General features: G+C 35.3%; 1 protein-coding gene across 1 annotated transcript in view; it reads left to right on the forward strand.

Moving 5' to 3' along the window:
• The window catches only part of TWSG1 (twisted gastrulation BMP signaling modulator 1), a 94,733-nt gene that overhangs the window by 36,332 nt on the left and 38,369 nt on the right, over positions 1-20,032 (forward strand). Inside the window, exon 4 of the mRNA XM_053714918.1 lies at positions 5,400-5,660. Within this exon, the coding sequence (XP_053570893.1) occupies positions 5,400-5,660 (261 nt within the window). The remainder of the gene's footprint in view (positions 1-5,399; positions 5,661-20,032) is intronic.

Here is a 20,032-nt window from a genome sequence, read left to right on the forward strand (position 1 = left end):
ACAGAATATCAATTGTTTGACTCCAGCAGAAATGATAAGATAATATAAGTAAATTTGAAAGTCGTTTAAAATTGCATACTCTTTCTGTATCATGAAAGTTTACTTTTGACTTTACTGCCCCTTTAAATTAAACAAAACACCAAAAAAAAGTTTCTAAAAAGTTGGTTGAAAAAGAGAGAAATTGTTGTAAAAATCTGTTCACAAAGTGCTCCAGTGGCTCAGTCATTTGCAGGATGTGCTTCTAAAATCTGTTCACAAAGTCTAATCCACCACTTGCTGTGCGCTAGAATGTTCCTTTAGTATTCTATGATGTCATTTTATTGTTAAAAAAGGAAAGACTTATAGTTGTTTTTATTATAAATAATATCTATATTTACTAGACTTTAAAATTTACATTGATCTAATTTAGTTTGCTATCTTGGTATTATTTATCGGCAATCATACCTAGGTAGGCTCATGAGCAGCAGTGCAATACTGGGAGCTAGCTGGTGATTGGTGGCTATGCATATATGCCAATTGTCATTGGCTCACCATGTGTGTTCAGCTGGATCATAGTATTGCAATACTGTGCTCTTGAGCTGACTTGTGTTTAGACCCCCTTTTTTGTTAACGCACAAACTCAACATTTCTTGCATATAAAAATGCAAAGATCATTCTAAACATTTTCTTTTATAGCTTATGTCATAAAAATGGCTGATATACCTTTTCCATATCACCCTGATCTGCTAAATTCTAAAACGGCTATTTAAAAATGTGCTGCCACAGTAACTTACTGTTCTGGAGCTACAGAAGGAGTTAATATCTGCAGCAAATGAACCTCTGCTACACATGTTCGGTTGTGGAGAAGATCTCACTTGGCTTGTTTTGCCATGTTTCTCTGCCTCTGTTAAAATATTGTATGATTGAATGCAGGTGGCACATTGTCGGAGTGCCAGACTGGAAATCACCCCAGGAGTCTGAACATTTACAGGCAGTCCAGGCAGATTGCTCCAGATGTTTAGAGTTATGAGTCTTACATCATCAAGGAAAACATGAGCAAAATGTGCTATTAAAGCTGTAAATTCTCTTTACCAACAATCACTTGTCATCCGCTTATTTTAAGAGGAAAGGTAAAATGAGTTGTTAACCCTTTAAATGATGCACAGGAACACAATGTATGTGTATTTCTGTGGATAATCTACTTGTGTTTGTCTGTATGTGAATGTACATACATTTTTCAGAAAATTGCAGCAAAAGTTTTCAAAATTAATAATAAAAGTTAGTGACTTTTCAATTTATATTGTTGGTTCTCCAAAACATGTACATATTTGTCATGAAGTGATGATAATTTCCAAAGCATTTAAAACATTTTATTTTGTATGCAGATATTTTGCAAGTCTTTACTTGCTGATACCATGCATATTTTATAAATGACTTATGCCCCTTTAAATGGCAATTAAGAAAAATCTATAATCTATATAGACTTTTAATGGTAATAAAATATATATATATATATATATATATATATATATATATATATATATATATATATATATAAAATCATCCACTGCAAAATTATTTTACCCTAGCCCTTGTTTCCTATGCAGTGTTAATGTTGTCTAAAACTAAATAAGGCTTCCTAACCGAACATGATGAAAGCATTAAAGGGACAGTCTACAATAGAATTTTTATTGTTTTAAAAGATACATAATCCCTTTATTACCCATTACCCAGTTTTGCATAACTAACAGTTATTTTAATATATTTTTTTTACCTGTGATTACCTTGTATCTAAGCCTCTTCTGACAGTCCCCTGATCACATGGCGTTGTATTTATTATCTATTGACTTGCATTTAGTATTGTGTTGTGCTAACTCTTAAATAACTTCCCAGACGTGAGCACAGTGTTATCTATTCTATATGGCCCACATGAACTAGCAGTCTCTTGTTATGAAAAGCAATTAAAAAAGCATGTGATAAGAGGCAGCCTTCAAGCGCTTAGAAATTAGCATATGAGCCTACCTAGGTTTAGTTTTAATTAAGAATACCAAGAGAAAAAAGCAAATTTGATGATAAAAGTAAATTGGAAAGTTGATAAAAAGTCCTATCTGAATAATGAAAGTTTCGATTGTATGAACAATATTGTGATTTCAATAGTTTACTTATTTGTTTACATTAGATCTTTGTTCCGATGCAACAATTAAGTATTGTCATGAAAGGGTTGATTGTTTGCCTTCCTTATTGTTTGCTGTTCATGACATTTCTAAATAATGACTACCTATTGTTTTGTGATATTTTTTTATTTTATAGCATCAAACCATAAGATGCAGTCATTACTAGCCATTCTAATAATCATAGTTTATAGCAACACAACAGAAATGTAATTGCGAGCAGTTTACTGTCCCTATTAACACAGAACTACCATTTAAAGGCAAATGAATGAAGTATTGATTTATACTTTAATTGTTTACTTTAAAAGTACAAAGCACTCAGAAATTTTATATCATCCACATGAAAGAGAAACATTTTAAATTTACTGTATTATTTTTTTTTTGCTGAACAGACAAAAAATTAAAATCTTAACAATTCAGACTCGGCTTGAAATATTTAGAAAAAATACATGATGTCCTGAGCACTCAGAGGGGAAAAAAACAGACTTTATTTAAACAGGGTTAAAAAATTCCATGAATATGCAGGAATCAAGGAGGAAGCAGTCCTGACGCATTTCACTCCCCTAGTGGTGCTTTGTCATAGGAAGAAACATTTCTGTTCAATTTACCGCTATTAAACTGACTGTTTGTTTTTTTTTTTTTTATACTGTGTTGAAAATAATATAGTTATGCTCAGGAGCATGTTACATATGTTTCTTCCAATGTGAATTTGATTTAAATTACTAGTAAGAACAAATTAAATAATGGTTTTAATTTTTAGAATAATAACACTTCAGATTATTTTTCCAGTTTATATCCGACCATTACTGATTTGGTTATATATCATTATATACGCATAGATGGATAATTGAAATGAATTTAATAGGTTAATCATTCATATTTGATCAACTTTTAAGTTGTACTTTATTGGAAGGAGAAAAAAAAGATTGCCTTAATTAATAACAATATAAATAGTTTTATTTAACTAAAACAATAGCATTATATTTTTTTTTTTTTAATGCTTGCCCCTCCCTCCTCACACTTAGGTTGTCGTGCAGATCAATTCCATTCCAAACAATAATCTATTTAGTGAGCTTCTTGAAACATAGTATGGGTTGATTCTGTGTACATAGGTTTGCAGGGGAGCAGTGACCTTAAAGGGACAATAAAGCCAACATTAAACTTTCATGATTCAGATAAAACATGCAATTTTTAACAATTTTCCAATTTGCTTTGTTCTCTTGCTATTGTTTGAAAAGCATACATAGGTAGGCTCAGAAGCAATGCACTACTGTGAGCTAGCTGTGAAGAAGTGGCATGTTATTTCTGCAGACACAAATTTGCAGTTTTGAGAACTACAAAAACAATGTGATATTTTCAAGCTAGCAAACGTATCCAAAATAATCTGACAGAAACATCTGGAAGAGCATGACATTGTGAATGGATTATTGAAATTAATTTACAGAAAAATTACATTACAGCCATGAATATACAGCATCTTTATAATTAAAAACTAATGTATATTTCAGAATGAATAACATTTAGATTATAATGTATCTTAAATTGAAACTTTTTTTTTTTCCACCTTCCTTTGACTTTTACTACCCCTTTAATATCAACAATATTGGTGTTCACTATTAAATTTTCTTTAGTAACCCCAGATGCTGGGAATTGGTGTATGCGTATTAGTCTTATTGAAATGCTGCCCACTAGTTTTAATTGATTTAATTTTTTAAATATGTTTGCTTTCTTGTAGCTGAAACTATGCAGATTTTGTAATTGCAGCAGAACATTTGAAATGCCAGTGTATGCTTTTAAATAAATCCTAATAGGATATTAATTATTAATAGTAATTCAGTTAGAAAAATAATCCACATTGCTGCCTATTAAAATAACATACAAAGAGTATGGCCCAGGCTTGTCGAATGGAAAATACACGGATAAAAGAAAAAATCAGCATGAAAGAAAATTATAGGGAATAAAGTGTAGGGAAATGTCTTTAAAAGTGACTTAAAATGTTAATATTGAAACTCCTTAAGCACTTTAAACGGCAAAGTCATGAGGGTAATTTACTAGGAAACAAGTTGTTTGCTAAACCAGGTTCAGCTGTATAATAGTCATCCCTTATTCTAACCCATCAAGGTGTCTTTGTACGAGAGAGCAGAGAGTCTCTGTTAGACATAATTTATTTTTTTCTCATTCAGACTTTTTTCCTTTGAGGGAGAGTACACACTTTTAAGCTGTACTATAAAATGTTTAATTATGTGCAGTAAAACAATGCTGTAATATTAATTTAATACTATTTTCCTCCTTTCCCTGTAAATTGAATTTGAAAATGAACTATTTTCCAATTCTGAAAACTGGAAGGGCACATCACAGACATCACAAGCCTAATCCTGTCTTATTTCTGTCCCTAATTGGGTTTGGCAAAGATAAGATAAGAACGGCAAAATACTTCTAATGCTGTAAATCTATGTAGGGGTTAAACACATAGTTAAAATACAACTTGGGAGCCACATAGAACTGCTGGTCCCAAGTGGATGCAACAGGTGAGCTGCTGCAATTGGGCAGTTGGGTTGTGCAATTACTGCTGCTGATTGGTTCTTTTTGCAAGGTCAGATATTTGCATCTGTTGGCACAGATTGCTTATATTGTCCATTTACCTTTTGATTCTATTGCCCTTAGTGACTATATGTTGCACAGCATATTGGCTGTCTTTATATTTTGTTTGTAAATAATTTTCTATTTTAATTATACACCTTTTGTTGTCTTCTACAGTTTGTCTGACTGTATAATTTAGGCGTGTGCACAGAATATTCGCTAGCTCTCGCATAACTACTGATTTGGCTGTTGCATTCATATTGATTGATGGCTATGGCACTTTGCTTTTACCCTTTATTCTCTTTTTGGAGTTAATACCAAATTTAATCATTTTGGAAATTTGTCACTAAATTCAGATTGGATTTAATGCATCTTTACATCTGCAATCACATCTGTCTGTCTTTCTATCTCATCATTTTATACAGATTTTATTTACCTGGAACTGTGTTGCTGATCTATCAATAAATTAAATTGAATATGCAAGATAAAAAAAAATCAGTCTAGAATTATATGCAGCATATGAAAATCATTCATAAAGTTTCAAAAACATTTGTTCTCAAATTTTAAAGTATACATTTGTGTTTTAACTTTATAATATAATAAATGTGCCGAGACACTTTATCATCTATATATATTTTACACTTTTCAACTTATATATTTTTCCTACAGGAATGTGCAATCCAAGAAATTACAGTGATACTCCACCAACCTCTAAAAGTACAGTAGAAGAACTGCATGAGCCTATCCCTTCCCTGTTTCGGGCCCTGACTGAAGGTGATACCCAGCTGAGCTGGAAAATTGTCTCTTTCCCTGTGGTGGAGGAATTGTCCCACCATGAAAACCTTGTCTCCTTCCTGGAAACTGTGAATCAGCAGCAACATCAAAATGTGTCCATTCCTCAGAGTGGAGTTCATGGCAACAACGAGAAAGGTATAACCAAATGTAGCTTCTTCAAGTCAGAAAGGAGTAGATTCTTTAGCAACACTAAACAATTCATTTTAAAGGGATGTTACTTTAAAGGGACAGTGTGCTGTAAAATGGTTTTCATTGTAATTTGTTTCCATGACTTTATATACAATTTGCAGAGTAAAAAATATATGGAAAATTGCTCCTTTATTATTTTGTATATATAAATAGCTGTTTTTGCTCTTTGAAACCGTAACCCCATAAAATGGGCTTAACTTGCAAGGAGACTAAATATCAGTATCTTTATTTATATAGCTTTTCTGTGGCCATTACTTTTTTTTTTTTTTTATATATTTTCAGTATAGATAGTGCATTCAACATGCAAAGGCAGCTATTTCAAATGAGATAATGAAGATAAAGGAGCACATTGTAAACAATTTAATACACTTTATACACTCCAGCTGGTAATTTTTTTTACTGTGAACACATTAAAGGGGAGAACATTTTTATAGTACAATGTTCGTTTAACACATTATGTTTTTAAACTCAATAAGTCATTGTGAGACCATCCGGAATTGAGACCTCATCCCACTGTGCTTAATCGTCTATGATCGGTTTTCTGGGACAATACAAACTTGAATTCAGAATACCTTAACTCTGCCCCTCCTCCATGCCACCCACATTCCATCCCTCAAACACATAGGCCCTATCCCTTAACCATGAAGACACTACCCCCTTACACTCTGTTGAATGCTACATTTTCAAAATGTTATTTAGCTCTACCACTTTAAATAAAAAGTAATGGGAACCATATTTTCTTAATACATTTATGCTCACAGGTTTCATAACTAAGTAGACATAGATGTTCACACTCTGGTAAGAAAAGTACCAAGCTTACTTTTTATATAGATAGTGGTGTTCTGCTAGTAAGTCTGCGGTATAAATCTAACATGTGTACCAATGAGTCCTCAAAAAATAAGTGTGGTCTTTGTGCCAATAACACAACTACCCTCTACTAATATTGGCACCCTTGGTAAATATGAGCAAAGAAGCCTGTGAAAAATACACAAAAATACTCTGCTCTCATGGATATCAAACAATTGCAAACACAACACAGGTTTATCCAAAAAAAAAATAAAAAAATATTTGTTAAATATATGTGTGGCACAATTATTTGCACTCTTTTAGTCAATACTTTGTGCTACCTCCCTTTGCCAAGATAACAGCTCTGAGTCTTCTCCTATAATGCCTGATGAGGTTGGAGAATACATGGCAAGGGATCTGAGACCTTTCCTCTATACAGAATCTCTTAATTTCTAGGTCAACGCTAGTGGACTATCTCCTTCAGTTTGTTTGTGTGACTAATGCTGGTTAAGTAGCATATTCCTCCTTTCACTTTAAATCACACATTACTAGAGTTTACTCCTTCGTTGTGGTATAAAATATTTAAATATCTGTTGTCACATGTTGGGTGTGGTGTATGTGCTAACTATCCCTGTTAAATCGATAGGCTCTACTGTCAGAACACTAATGATTTGTCAGTTAGGGGATAAACATAAATTATTCAGCAATGTAGAACTGGTAGAGAAAGGTTTCATGGATTTTTAAAATTGGCTATTATATCATAAATGAAAACCAAAGTCAAACAAGGAACCCCGAGGGGAACCTAGAGCGGGGTGCGCTGGGTGAATACAAAATGTTAGAACTGTGCACAAACCATATGGCTCCAGTGAAATCGGGCAGAAAGTCAAAACCAGTATAAGGCAAAAAAGATGTCAGCGGCAAAGCTCCTCTGGTCCTCGGCGTGAAGATTTCTAAAAATTAAAAGTGAGAAAGAGGGCGCCACATAGCGTGATACTGTTGTTACAGGTTCAGAAGGCAAAGAATTCGAAAAGGCTTACCGAACAGCTCTGCACCGTTCTGTGACCGGTGCTATCAGGCAGACTAACACTCTCAGTGGTTAGCACACTGGGTGGCCTCGGATATGGTGCAGACAGGTGGATCTCAGCGTTACTAGATTAGCACACTGGGTGGCCTCGGATGTGGTGCAGACAGGTGGATCTCAGCGTTGCTTGATTAAAGCAAATCAGCGTCTGTGCAACATGTATACTGCAGCCTCCAATAGGTTTTAGAAGTAAAATACCTCTCCAGGTAAGGTAAATGATCGTGAGAGACAACTTCCGTATAATAAAGTTAAAATCTTTAATCAATCCAGGTTTTTGCTACGCGTTTCTAGACCGATGGTCTTTTCCTCAGGCATAAAAACAAGGGATATAATTACAAACACATTGAAACCTTATATACAGGTGAATTAAAATCGGAAGTTGTCATAGTTTCAAAAAAGAGACCAATCGTGGCCAAACCAACCCTGTGAATCTTATCAGCATTAATTGTAAAATCTGTGGACTGATAGTTAGTGTCAATGTATGTCAAAATATCGTTAAAAAAATGTTTTTAAACTGTTTCGAATATCTGTCACAGATTTTTAATATTGAATATGTAAAGTGTGATAAAATGACTAGTTGTTTCTCACAGTTGTGTGTGTATGAGAGTTGGTATGTATAAATAAAACATATTTGAATATGAAATATTTAAAAAGAACGTGTGGTATTATTTAGGACTGTTATGAATAGCGTAAGATGTGATAGAAGAGAACGTAATCTGATTACAAAAGGGAATACAGTTAGTACAAGAATTGGACTCGAAATTGATAATTTAATTTTGAACCTCACGGCTATGGAAATGAATACACTGTAGTTTTTGATATGCGGCTTTTCTAAAACCCTCATATGGCTTATTGGGTTGTTTATGATTTCTTATATATATATATATATATTAAATGCTGAGATCGAGGTTCATTATCTAATTGGTCAAATAGATTTGTGGGAAATTGTTGATGATAGGTATGTTCCTAAAACCAAAAAAAAAAAAAAAAAACCTCTATTGCGTGTGATGTACTAAATCCAATCAGACAGATTGACTAAAAAATAATATTAATAAAACACATATAATTAATTCTTTATATATAAAGATCCATATAATAGTGGAAAAAATTATTATTTCTTTCCTTTTTATATAAAAAAATTTTTTTTAAAAAATCTCAAAATGTGTAATATGAATATATGTGTATATAAATGGTCTGTGTATAATAGTCTTCAATATTTCTCTGAAATTAATTCATCAGTGTATTATCGTTTTTGATAACATGTAGATCCAAAATTTATTAAATTATTGGTTGGAAAAAGTGTTGTGATTCCAAATAATAATAGGAATAAATTGTTAAGTATGATGTACCAAATGAATACAAAACAAGTTAAAAGTTGGTAACCTGTAGTTTAGTTAATGATTGTGTCGGTTCCCAGTTTTTGCACCAACAGTACAAAATTATATGCCTCATTGTAAGTGGAATATGTGTGTTTACCACTCCATCTGTTGTGCAATATAGATTGTTAATGTCAAGCAGTGAATGTTTTACTATTACATATATTTGCCATTCTGTGTATTATGGATAGGAGACTACTTGTTGAGTGTAAGGAGTATTATAATAAGTTTTTATTACACTAAATTTGTGGGAGCTGAGTCATAAACTAGTAAGGCTAATAATATTCTCCAATAAATAATGTCCAGCTGAACCTATGAAAGATTCCTTTTAGTTTAATGTTTAGTATGAATTCAACCTAGTTAGTATATCCCTAGTCATCATATCGTTTTGATCTCATATGCAATATTAAATAAACCTAATTGCTATATGTTGGTTCAAAACCGAAAAATGAGATTTGAAGGTTTTAGTGCCGTGTTTGATATATTGAATATATCAAACACGGCACTAAAACCTTCAAATCTCATACCACCGGAGACATTTATCCCATTCAGGGATTTTATAATTGCAATACATCTTTTGTCGTTTATTTATTAGAGTGCATTTGCGGCCTGCAATATATAGGCCGCACCTCCAGGAAAGCCAAAACAAGATGGGGGGAACATTTTCGTAACTGTAAAAATTGCAAGAAAATGAAAATTAAACATAGTGTTCCAACCCATTGTCTAACAAAACACCAAGGCAACGCCCATATTTTCAAATTTATTCCCATAGATTTTATTCCCAGGTCAGTAGATTATAATAGATATTATAATAGAACCAATAATATAATAGAACCAATAAACTTAGACAACGAGAAACCTTCTGGATCTTTAAGTTAAAAACACTATTTCCCGAAGGTTTAAATGCGAACCTAGATCTAGCAGCCTTCAATTAACATCCAGAAACACTAATAAACACACCTAAATCTGACATCCATAACTGATAAGATCAAAGACTATCAATAACATTCACACTCCGATTTAGATTCAAATTTATTAATATACTATGAACCAACATAACAATCATAGCGATTAGTGGCATTTTAATTGGGTCTATTTCTCATTACATATTAAGACAAAAATTGATAGTTCCATCGGTTTTGAACCAACATATAGCAATTAGGTTTATTTCATATTGCATATGAGATCAAAACGATATGATGACTAGGGATATACTAACTAGGTTGAATTCATACTAAACATTAAACTAAAAGGAATCTTTCATAGGTTCAGCTGGACATTATTTATTGGAGAATATTATTAGCCTTACTAGTTTATGACTCAGCTCCCACAAATTTAGTGTAATAAAAACTTATTATAATACTCCTTACACTCAACAAGTAGTCTCCTATCCATAATACACAGAATGGCAAATATATGTAATAGTAAAACATTCACTGCTTGACATTAACAATCTATATTGCACAACAGATGGAGTGGTAAACACACATATTCCACTTACAATGAGGCATATAATTTTGTACTGTTGGTGCAAAAACTGGGAACCGACACAATCATTAACTAAACTACAGGTTACCAACTTTTAACTTGTTTTGTATTCATTTGGTACATCATACTTAACAATTTATTCCTATTATTATTTGGAATCACAACACTTTTTCCAACCAATAATTTAATAAATTTTGGATCTACATGTTATCAAAAACGATAATACACTGATGAATTAATTTCATAGAAATATTGAAGACTATTATACACAGACCATTTATATACACATATATTCATATTACACATTTTGAGATTTTTTAAAAAATTTTTTTTTATATAAAAAGGAAAGAAATAATAATTTTTTCCACTATTATATGGATCTTTATATATAAAGAATTAATTATATGTGTTTTATTAATATTATTTTTTAGTCAATCTGTCTGATTGGATTTAGTACATCACACGCAATAGAGGTTTTTTTTTTTTTTTTTGGTTTTAGGAACATACCTATCATCAACAATTTCCCACAAATCTATTTGACCAATTAGATAATGAACCTCGATCTCAGCATTTAATATATATATATATATATATATATATATATATATATATATATATATATATATATATATATATATATATATATATAAGAAATCATAAACAACCCAATAAGCCATATGAGGGTTTTAGAAAAGCCGCATATCAAAAACTACAGTGTATTCATTTCCATAGCCGTGAGGTTCAAAATTAAATTATCTATTTAGAGTCCAATTCTTGTACTAACTGTATTCCCTTTTGTAATCAGATTACGTTCTCTTCTATCACATCTTACGCTATTCATAACAGTCCTAAATAATACCACACGTTCTTTTTAAATATTTCATATTCAAATATGTTTTATTTATACATATACCAACTCTCATACACACACAACTGTGAGAAACAACTACAGTCATTTTATCACACTTTACATATTCAATATTAAAAATCTGTGACAGATATTCGAAACAGTTTAAAAACATTTTTTAACGATATTTTGACATACATTGACACTAACTATCAGTCCACAGATTTTACAATTAATGCTGATAAGATTCACAGGGTTGGTTTGGCCACGATTGGTCTCTTTTTTTGAAACTATGACAACTTCCGATTTTAATTCACCTGTATATAAGGTTTCAATGTGTTTGTAATTATATCCCTTGTTTTTATGCCTGAGGAAAAGACCATCGGTCTAGAAACGCGTAGCAAAAACCTGGATTGATTAAAGATTTTAACTTTATTATACGGAAGTTGTCTCTCACGATCATTTACCTTACCTGGAGAGGTATTTTACTTCTAAAACCTATTGGAGGCTGCAGTATACATGTTGCACAGACGCTGATTTGCTTTAATCAAGCAACGCTGAGATCCACCTGTCTGCACCACATCCGAGGCCACCCAGTGTGCTAATCTAGTAACGCTGAGATCCACCTGTCTGCACCATATCCGAGGCCACCCAGTGTGCTAACCACTGAGAGTGTTAGTCTGCCTGATAGCACCGGTCACAGAACGGTGCAGAGCTGTTCGGTAAGCCTTTTCGAATTCTTTGCCTTCTGAACCTGTAACAACAGTATCACGCTATGTGGCGCCCTCTTTCTCACTTTTAATATCATAAATGCTATTGATATGTAATTACTCACCCACAAAGGAGGAACATGTTAAAGGGTTAGAAATCTGTGATAAACCATACATTAATAAAACACATCATTATAATTTCTTATATGAATGTAATACAATCTGCCTACTTTGCACTTTGAACAAAGCTGACAACCACAGGAAATATAACTTTTATTTTTGCATAAAGCAAGTGACAAAGACCGCCCATAGTTGTAGGCAGAACATATGCAAAAAGATTAAATGTGCCCCAGCCAATCACAAATGAGTTTCGCCCACTTGTTATGAATATTCATTTTACTGAGTTATATGGGACATCGCATGCGCACTAGTAAAGTAATAGACTCGCATGCGCACTAGTAATGTATTGGTCTTGCATGCGCACTAGGTCCAAACAGCCCTTTACCTTGTTTTAATATAAATATATGCTCGTTAGTCTAGAGGAAGTTTTGATACTTATCTAGATTCATATTATCATATATGATGATGATGATGCTCCTTCATCTGTTCCTTCCGATCACTGCTAGACTTCTGACCGCTGATCCGCCACGCCCCCCGACATTGACGTCATCATTCTCATGTCCGCTCTCTATCCGGCACTTGGATAGTGACAGGCCTCAGGCGATAGAATGGAGGGGAGCTAATATGCGCATGCGTTGGCAAAAGAAGGCTTACAATGCACATGCAGAACGCCATGATGTTTCTACCTAGGTAGAATATCGCAACTGGACCAGCATAGCAAGGTAAATAATGGGTTTAGCAGTTTACTAAATCATTAATAGGTTCCTATTACAAACATAAACTATATTTAAAGACGTTTTTAAAAAAGAAAAAGAAAATTTGAGTTTACTATCCCCTTAAGACAACTAACAGCATTTGAAATTTTATGTAAAAAAACTTCTCCCTTGAAACATGTCCTCTCCATTGCTTACTCTTTACTGCAACAGTGGTTACGTGCCATATTATATAGATAGATCTATCTATCTATTGGGTACTTATAGAGCGCAAACTAATCACCCGTGAGGGTCTCAGGGCGCTGAATGTAGATATTTCTCATATTGTATTCCAGTAGGTAAATAAATCTTCTATTTCTAGAACAAAATCTTAAAATTGTAAAAAGGTGGTATTTAACCCCAGCCCGTTGTAAGAAAAGTATTAACTTTCAAATGAACCATGCTGGAGATATAACAGCCCAATAGGAAATATGGTCCTTATTTGGTGGCAGTGCCTGAAAATCATACCAATTTAGTCAGAGATTTCAAAATAAATAGCAAACTTGTTTGGGATTCCTATTCCACTAGACCCTTGTCTATGGTTGTTCAATAAAGTACCAAAAAAAGTTTTACCACAATACAGAAAAAGTTATTCAATATAGTAAGTAAGGGTTTAAAAATTCTCATAGCTAGAAATTGGAAAAGTACCTCTATTCCAACAATAGCACACTGGATGCAAAAGTGTAATCATCTGATATAGTTAGAGTATTATTTTATGAAATTTTCATGCATTAATATATATATTCAATTAAAGGCCATGTGGGAGGCGTTTTTGGCATATAAATTTAATTCTTTACATTTATGAATCTGTAATGTGACTCCTTTTATACCAGTTAATTATTTTGCTTGTACGATAGAGCCTGTATAATTATATATTTGGATATATTGGGGTCTTTTGTTTATTCACACACGTGATCTTATTGCTTTAGAAGTGTTGGAAGGATTCATGAACTTTGTTTTGTGTTTTTTTTTTTTTATTTGTTCATAAATCTCAATGAGGAGCAAACAACTGGTCAGAATGCACATTGCTATACTTGATAACGTTTCCTTTAAGTTATTATTATAATTTATATCCATGTGCTTACATCTGTCAATTGTAATGTATCATGTTGGATATTTGTTTATATGTTTGACTTGGAATTTGGATGTAGATTGATTGTGCTTCTAGTTAAATTTTAAATAATTTCAGCTGGTTAATTACATTTTTTATATCTTATTTCGAGAGATATCCTTTAAAGTTAAAATATGACTATATATGCATGAACATACAGATAATGATAACAAAGAAAACATTATTTGGGTGAGCTTGTACTTTTTTGGTATTTAAATGGGTTAGACAAATCTTGTCTGAAACTTAGGAGCGTCCCAGAATACTGTGACACTAGACATACATTTTGTCCAGTTCCATTTAAGGTCACAGGATCAAACCCTGGCATTGTGGAATGTTTTTAGACATAACGGCAAACTGGTGGCACAAGGGCCATGTTTTGCACTCTGCATTAGTTATTGTGACCCCACAGGAAAGAGCAGAACTAATAATGTGTACCATGTTTTCTGTGGCCCCAGGAAAAAGTACTAAAAAATTGTTTCTGAGTGGGCAAACAAGGTGGCTACAACTCAAAACAACGGACAAAGGATAGCCTGCAGCTGGCTCAGATCTGACCCTTCGCCACTAGACAATTTTAAGAAATATACGGTTGTGTGTTTTAATAGTCCTTAGGGTTTCTAAACTACTGATCTGATGTGTTTAGAAAGTTCACCATGTGTTTTATGAGATACAATGTGGTTTGCAAAGAAATCTGATTTCTGTGGTTATTAGAATGTGCAAATGTGCTTGTGTTTATTATTGTGTTTAACATATCCACATTCCAGTGGTGTTTGATAATTTTGTTTAAAACTAAATATTACTGAATGCACAGAAAAAGCCCTGAGATAACTCAGCTATGCAGCCCTAAAAGAGAACAATCCCAAAAGAACTTTAGGTATAAAAATGAAAACAAAAAGAAAGGGCGCGCTTATGACAAGCTACTGAGGTGAGGTCGCAATAACATCCGGTGTACAATTATACACAAATGTGATAGAAACAATATTGAACAAGAAATAAAACAAATGGTTTATTTAAAGGGGCAGTCAAGTCCAAAAAAACCTTTCATTTTTCAAATAGGGCATGTAATTTTAAACAACTTTCCAATTTACTTTTATCAACAATTTTGCTTTGTTCTCTTGGTATTCTAGTTGAAAGCAAACCTAGGGAGGCACATATGATAATTTCTAAGCCCTTGAAGGCCGCCTCTATTTTATTTACTTTTCACAGCAGGGGAGAGTAAGCTCATGTAGGCCATATAGATAGTATTGTGATCACGCCCGTGGCTAGTGGCAGACACTGCACTAATTGGCTAAAATGCAACTATATGCAAAATAACTAAAAGTCATGTGATTAGGGGCGGTCAGAAGATGCTTAGATACAAGTTAGTCACAGAAGTAAAAAGTGTATTAATATAACAGTGTTGGTTTTGCAAAAAACTGGGGAATGGGTAATAAAGGGATTATCTATATTTTTAAACAACAAAAATTCTGGTGTTAACTGTCCCTTTAAAACAATACAATATAAAAAAAAACGGTGGTTAAAATTTAAAGTGAATACTAAATGGCCATATATCTGTAAGGAGAGATCCAAATGCTGAGTCTATATATTGATCAGACCTTACAAAAAAAAGTATAGTCCAAAGTGGTGAGGACAATTATTCGTTGGTAAAACAATCTTCATGTATAAATCTTCATAAAAACAGCGACAGATAGTATATCTTGCGTCTTGTATCTTAGTGGGTGTGGGTATGAAAGGATAAATGAATCGCTCTGATTCAGTGTGAATGTGCTAATATTCAAAGAAGTTTCTCGAGTACAAAACTCACCCAGAAAACGAAACCACTAGATGCTGGTGTCTCCACTTCCTCTCAGCAACAATGTTTACACGTCTAGACCCTCCGGTTTACTCTTACGGCTTGGCGTCTTTCTCAGATCATGATTTACTTAAAGGACCAGTTAACACAGTAGAATTGCATAATCAACAAATGCACGATAACAAGACAATGCAATAGCACTTAGTCTGAACTTCAAATGAATAGTAGATTTCTTCTGTTATGTGTGATCAGTCCACGGGTCATCATTACTTCTGGGATATTATCTGCTCCCCTACAGGAAGTGCAAGAGGATTCACCCAGCAGAGTTGCTATATAGCTCCTCCCCTCTACGTCACCCCCAGTCATTCTCTTGCACCCAAAGACTAGATAGGAGGTGTGAGAGGACTATGGTGATTATACTTAGTTTTTATAACTTCAATCAAAAGTTTGTTATTTTACAATAGCACCGGAGCGTGTTATTACTTCTCTGGCAGAGTTTGAAGAAGAATCTACCAGAGTTTTTCTTATGATTTTAACCGGAGTAGTTAAGATCATATTGCTGTTTCTCGGCCATCTGAGGGAGGTAAAAGCTTCAGATCAGGGGACAGCGGGCAGTTGAATCTGCATTGAGGTATGTAGCAGTTTTTATTTTCTGAATGGAATTGATGAGAAAATCCTGCCATACCGTTATAATGACATGTATGTATACTCTACACTTCAGTATTCTGGGGATGGTATTCACCGGAATTACTCTGTAAAAGTACATTAAACCTTTTAATAGGTATTTAATTCATGTTAAACGTTTTTGCTGGAATGTAGAATCGTTTGCATTTCTGAGGTACTGAGTGAATAAATATTTGGGCATTATTTTTCCACTTGGCAGTTTGCTTGTTTTGATTATGACAGTTTCGTTTCTCTCTCACTGCTGTGTGTGAGGGGGAGGGGCCGTTTTTGGCGCTCTTTGCTACGCATCAAAAATTTCCAGTCAGTTACTCTTGTATTTTCTGCATGATCCGGTTCATCTCTAACAGAACTCAGGGGTCTTCAAACTTCTTTTGAAGGGAGGTAGATTCTCTCAGCAGAGCTGTGAGACTTATGTAGTGACTGTGTTTTAAAACGTTGCTCTGTGATTTTTATGTTTAAAATTTAATTAGTGTTACTTTACTAATGGGAACAAACCTTTGCTAACAAGTTGTGTTGTTTTTAAAGAGTGATGCTATAACTGTTTTTCAGTTCATTATTTCAACTGTCATTTAATCGTTTAGTGCTTCTTTGAGGCACAGTACGTTTTTGTTAAATAAGATTGTAACCAAGTTGCATGTTTATTGCTAGTGTGTTAAACATGTCTGATTCAGAGGAAGATACCTGTGTCATTTGTTCCAATGCCAAGGTGGAGCCCAATAGAAATTTATGTACTAACTGTATTGATGCTACTTTAAATAAAAGCCAATCTGTACAAATTGAACAAATTTCACCTAACAGCGAGGGGAGAGTTATGCCGTCTAACTCGCCTCACGTGTCAGTACCTGCGTCTCCCGCCCGGGAGGTGCGTGATATTATGGCGCCTAGTACATCTGGGCAGCCATTACAGATAACATTACAAGATATGGCTACTGTTATGACTGAAGTTTTGGCTAAGTTACCAGAACTAAGAGGCAAGCGTGATCACTCTGGGGTGAGAACAGAGTGCGCTGATAATCCTAGGGCCATGTCTGATACTGCGTCACAGCTTGCAGAGCATGAGGACGGAGAGCTTCATTCTGTAGGTGACGGTTCTGATCCAAGCAGATTGGATTCAGATATTTCAAATTTTAAATTTAAATTGGAAAACCTCCGTGTATTACTAGGGGAGGTCTTAGCGGCTCTTAACGATTGTAACACTGTTGCAATACCAGAGAAAATGTGTAGGTTGGATAAATACTTTGCGGTACCGGCGAGTACTGACGTTTTTCCTATACCTAAGAGATTAACTGAAATTGTTACTAAGGAGTGGGATAGACCCGGTGTGCCGTTCTCACCCCCTCCTATATTTAGAAAGATGTTTCCAATAGACGCCACCACACGGGACTTATGGCAGACGGTCCCTAAGGTGGAGGGAGCAGTTTCTACTTTAGCTAAGCGCACCACTATCCCGGTGGAGGATAGCTGTGCTTTTTCTGATCCTATGGATAAAAAATTAGAGGGTTACCTTAAGAAAATGTTTGTTCAACAAGGTTTTATATTGCAACCCCTTGCATGCATCGCGCCGATTACGGCTGCGGCAGCATTTTGGATTGAGTCTCTGGAAGAGAACCTTAGTTCCGCTACGCTGGACGACATTACGGACAGGCTTAGAGTCCTTAAACTAGCTAATTCATTCATTTCGGAGGCCGTAGTACATTTAACCAAACTTACGGCTAAGAATTCAGGATTCGCCATTCAGGCACGTAGGGCGCTGTGGCTAAAATCCTGGTCGGCTGATGTAACTTCTAAGTCCAAATTACTTAATATACCTTTCAAGGGGCAAACTTTATTTGGGCCCGGTTTGAAAGAAATTATCGCTGACATTACAGGAGGTAAGGGCCACGCTCTACCTCAAGACAAAGCCAAAGCTAAGGCTAGACAGTCTAATTTTCGTCCCTTTCGGAATTTCAAAGCAGGTGCAGCATCAACTTCCACTGCACCAAAACAGGAAGGAGCTGTTGCTCGTTTCAGACAAGGCTGGAAACCTAACCAGTCCTGGAATAAGGGCAAGCAGGCCAGAAAACCTGCTGCTGCCCCTAAGACAGCATGAACCGAGGGCCCCCGATCCGGGACCGGATCTAGTGGGGGGCAGACTCTCTCTCTTCGCCCAGGCTTGGGCAAGAGATGTCCAGGATCCCTGGGCGCTAGAGATCATATCTCAGGGATACCTTCTAGACTTCAAATTATCTCCCCCAAGAGGGAGATTTCATCTGTCAAGGTTGTCAACAAACCAAATAAAGAAAGACGCGTTTCTACGCTGTGTACAAGATCTATTATTAATGGGAGTGATCCATCCGGTTCCGCGGTCGGAACAAGGACAAGGGTTTTACTCAAACCTGTTTGTGGTTCCCAAAAAAGAGGGAACTTTCAGGCCAATCTTGGATTTAAAGATCCTAAACAAATTCCTAAGAGTTCCATCGTTCAAAATGGAAACTATTCGGACAATCTTACCCATGATCCAAAAGGGTCAGTACATGACCACAGTGGATTTAAAGGATGCTTACCTTCACATACCGATTCACAAAGATCATTACCGGTATCTAAGGTTTGCCTTCTTAGACAGGCATTACCAGTTTGTAGCCCTTCCATTCGGATTGGCTACGGCTCCAAGAATCTTCACAAAGGTTCTGGGTGCCCTTCTAGCGGTTCTGAGACCGCGAGGAATTTCGGTAGCTCCGTACCTAGACGACATTCTGATACAAGCTTCAAGCTTTCAAACTGCCAAGTCTCATACAGAGTTAGTTCTGGCATTTCTAAGGTCGCATGGATGGAAAGTGAACGAAAAGAAGAGTTCTCTCTTGCCTCTCACAAGAGTTCCATTCTTGGGGACTCTTATAGATTCTGTAGAAATGAAGATTTATCTGACAGAAGACAGATTAACAAAGCTTCTGAATGCATGCCGTGTCCTTCATTCCATTCAACTCCCGTCAGTAGCTCAATGCATGGAGGTGATCGGCTTAATGGTAGCAGCAATGGACATAGTACCCTTTGCACGCCTACATCTCAGACCGCTGCAATTGTGCATGCTGAGTCAGTGGAATGGGGATTACTCAGATTTGTCCCCCACTCTGAATCTGGATCAAGAGACCAGAAACTCTCTTCTATGGTGGCTTTCTCGGCCACATCTGTCCAAGGGGATGCCGTTCAGCAGGCCGGACTGGACAATTGTAACAACAGACGCCAGCCTTCTAGGTTGGGGCGCTGTCTGGAATTCTCTGAAGGCTCAGGGACAATGGAGTCAGGAGGAAAGTCTCCTGCCAATAAACATTCTGGAATTGAGAGCAGTTCTCAATGCCCTTCTAGCTTGGCCCCAGTTAAAGACTCGGGGGTTCATCAGGTTTCAGTCGGACAACATCACGACTGTAGCTTACATCAACCATCAGGGAGGGACAAGAAGCTCCCTAGCAATGATAGAAGTATCAAAGATAATTCGCTGGGCAGAGTCTCACTCTTGCCACCTGTCAGCAATCCACATCCCGGGAGTGGAGAACTGGGAGGCGGATTTCTTGAGTCGCCAGACTCTTCATCCGGGGGA

Source organism: Bombina bombina, chromosome 5, assembly GCF_027579735.1.
Source record: "Bombina bombina isolate aBomBom1 chromosome 5, aBomBom1.pri, whole genome shotgun sequence".
Taxonomy (NCBI): Eukaryota; Metazoa; Chordata; class Amphibia; order Anura; family Bombinatoridae; genus Bombina; species Bombina bombina.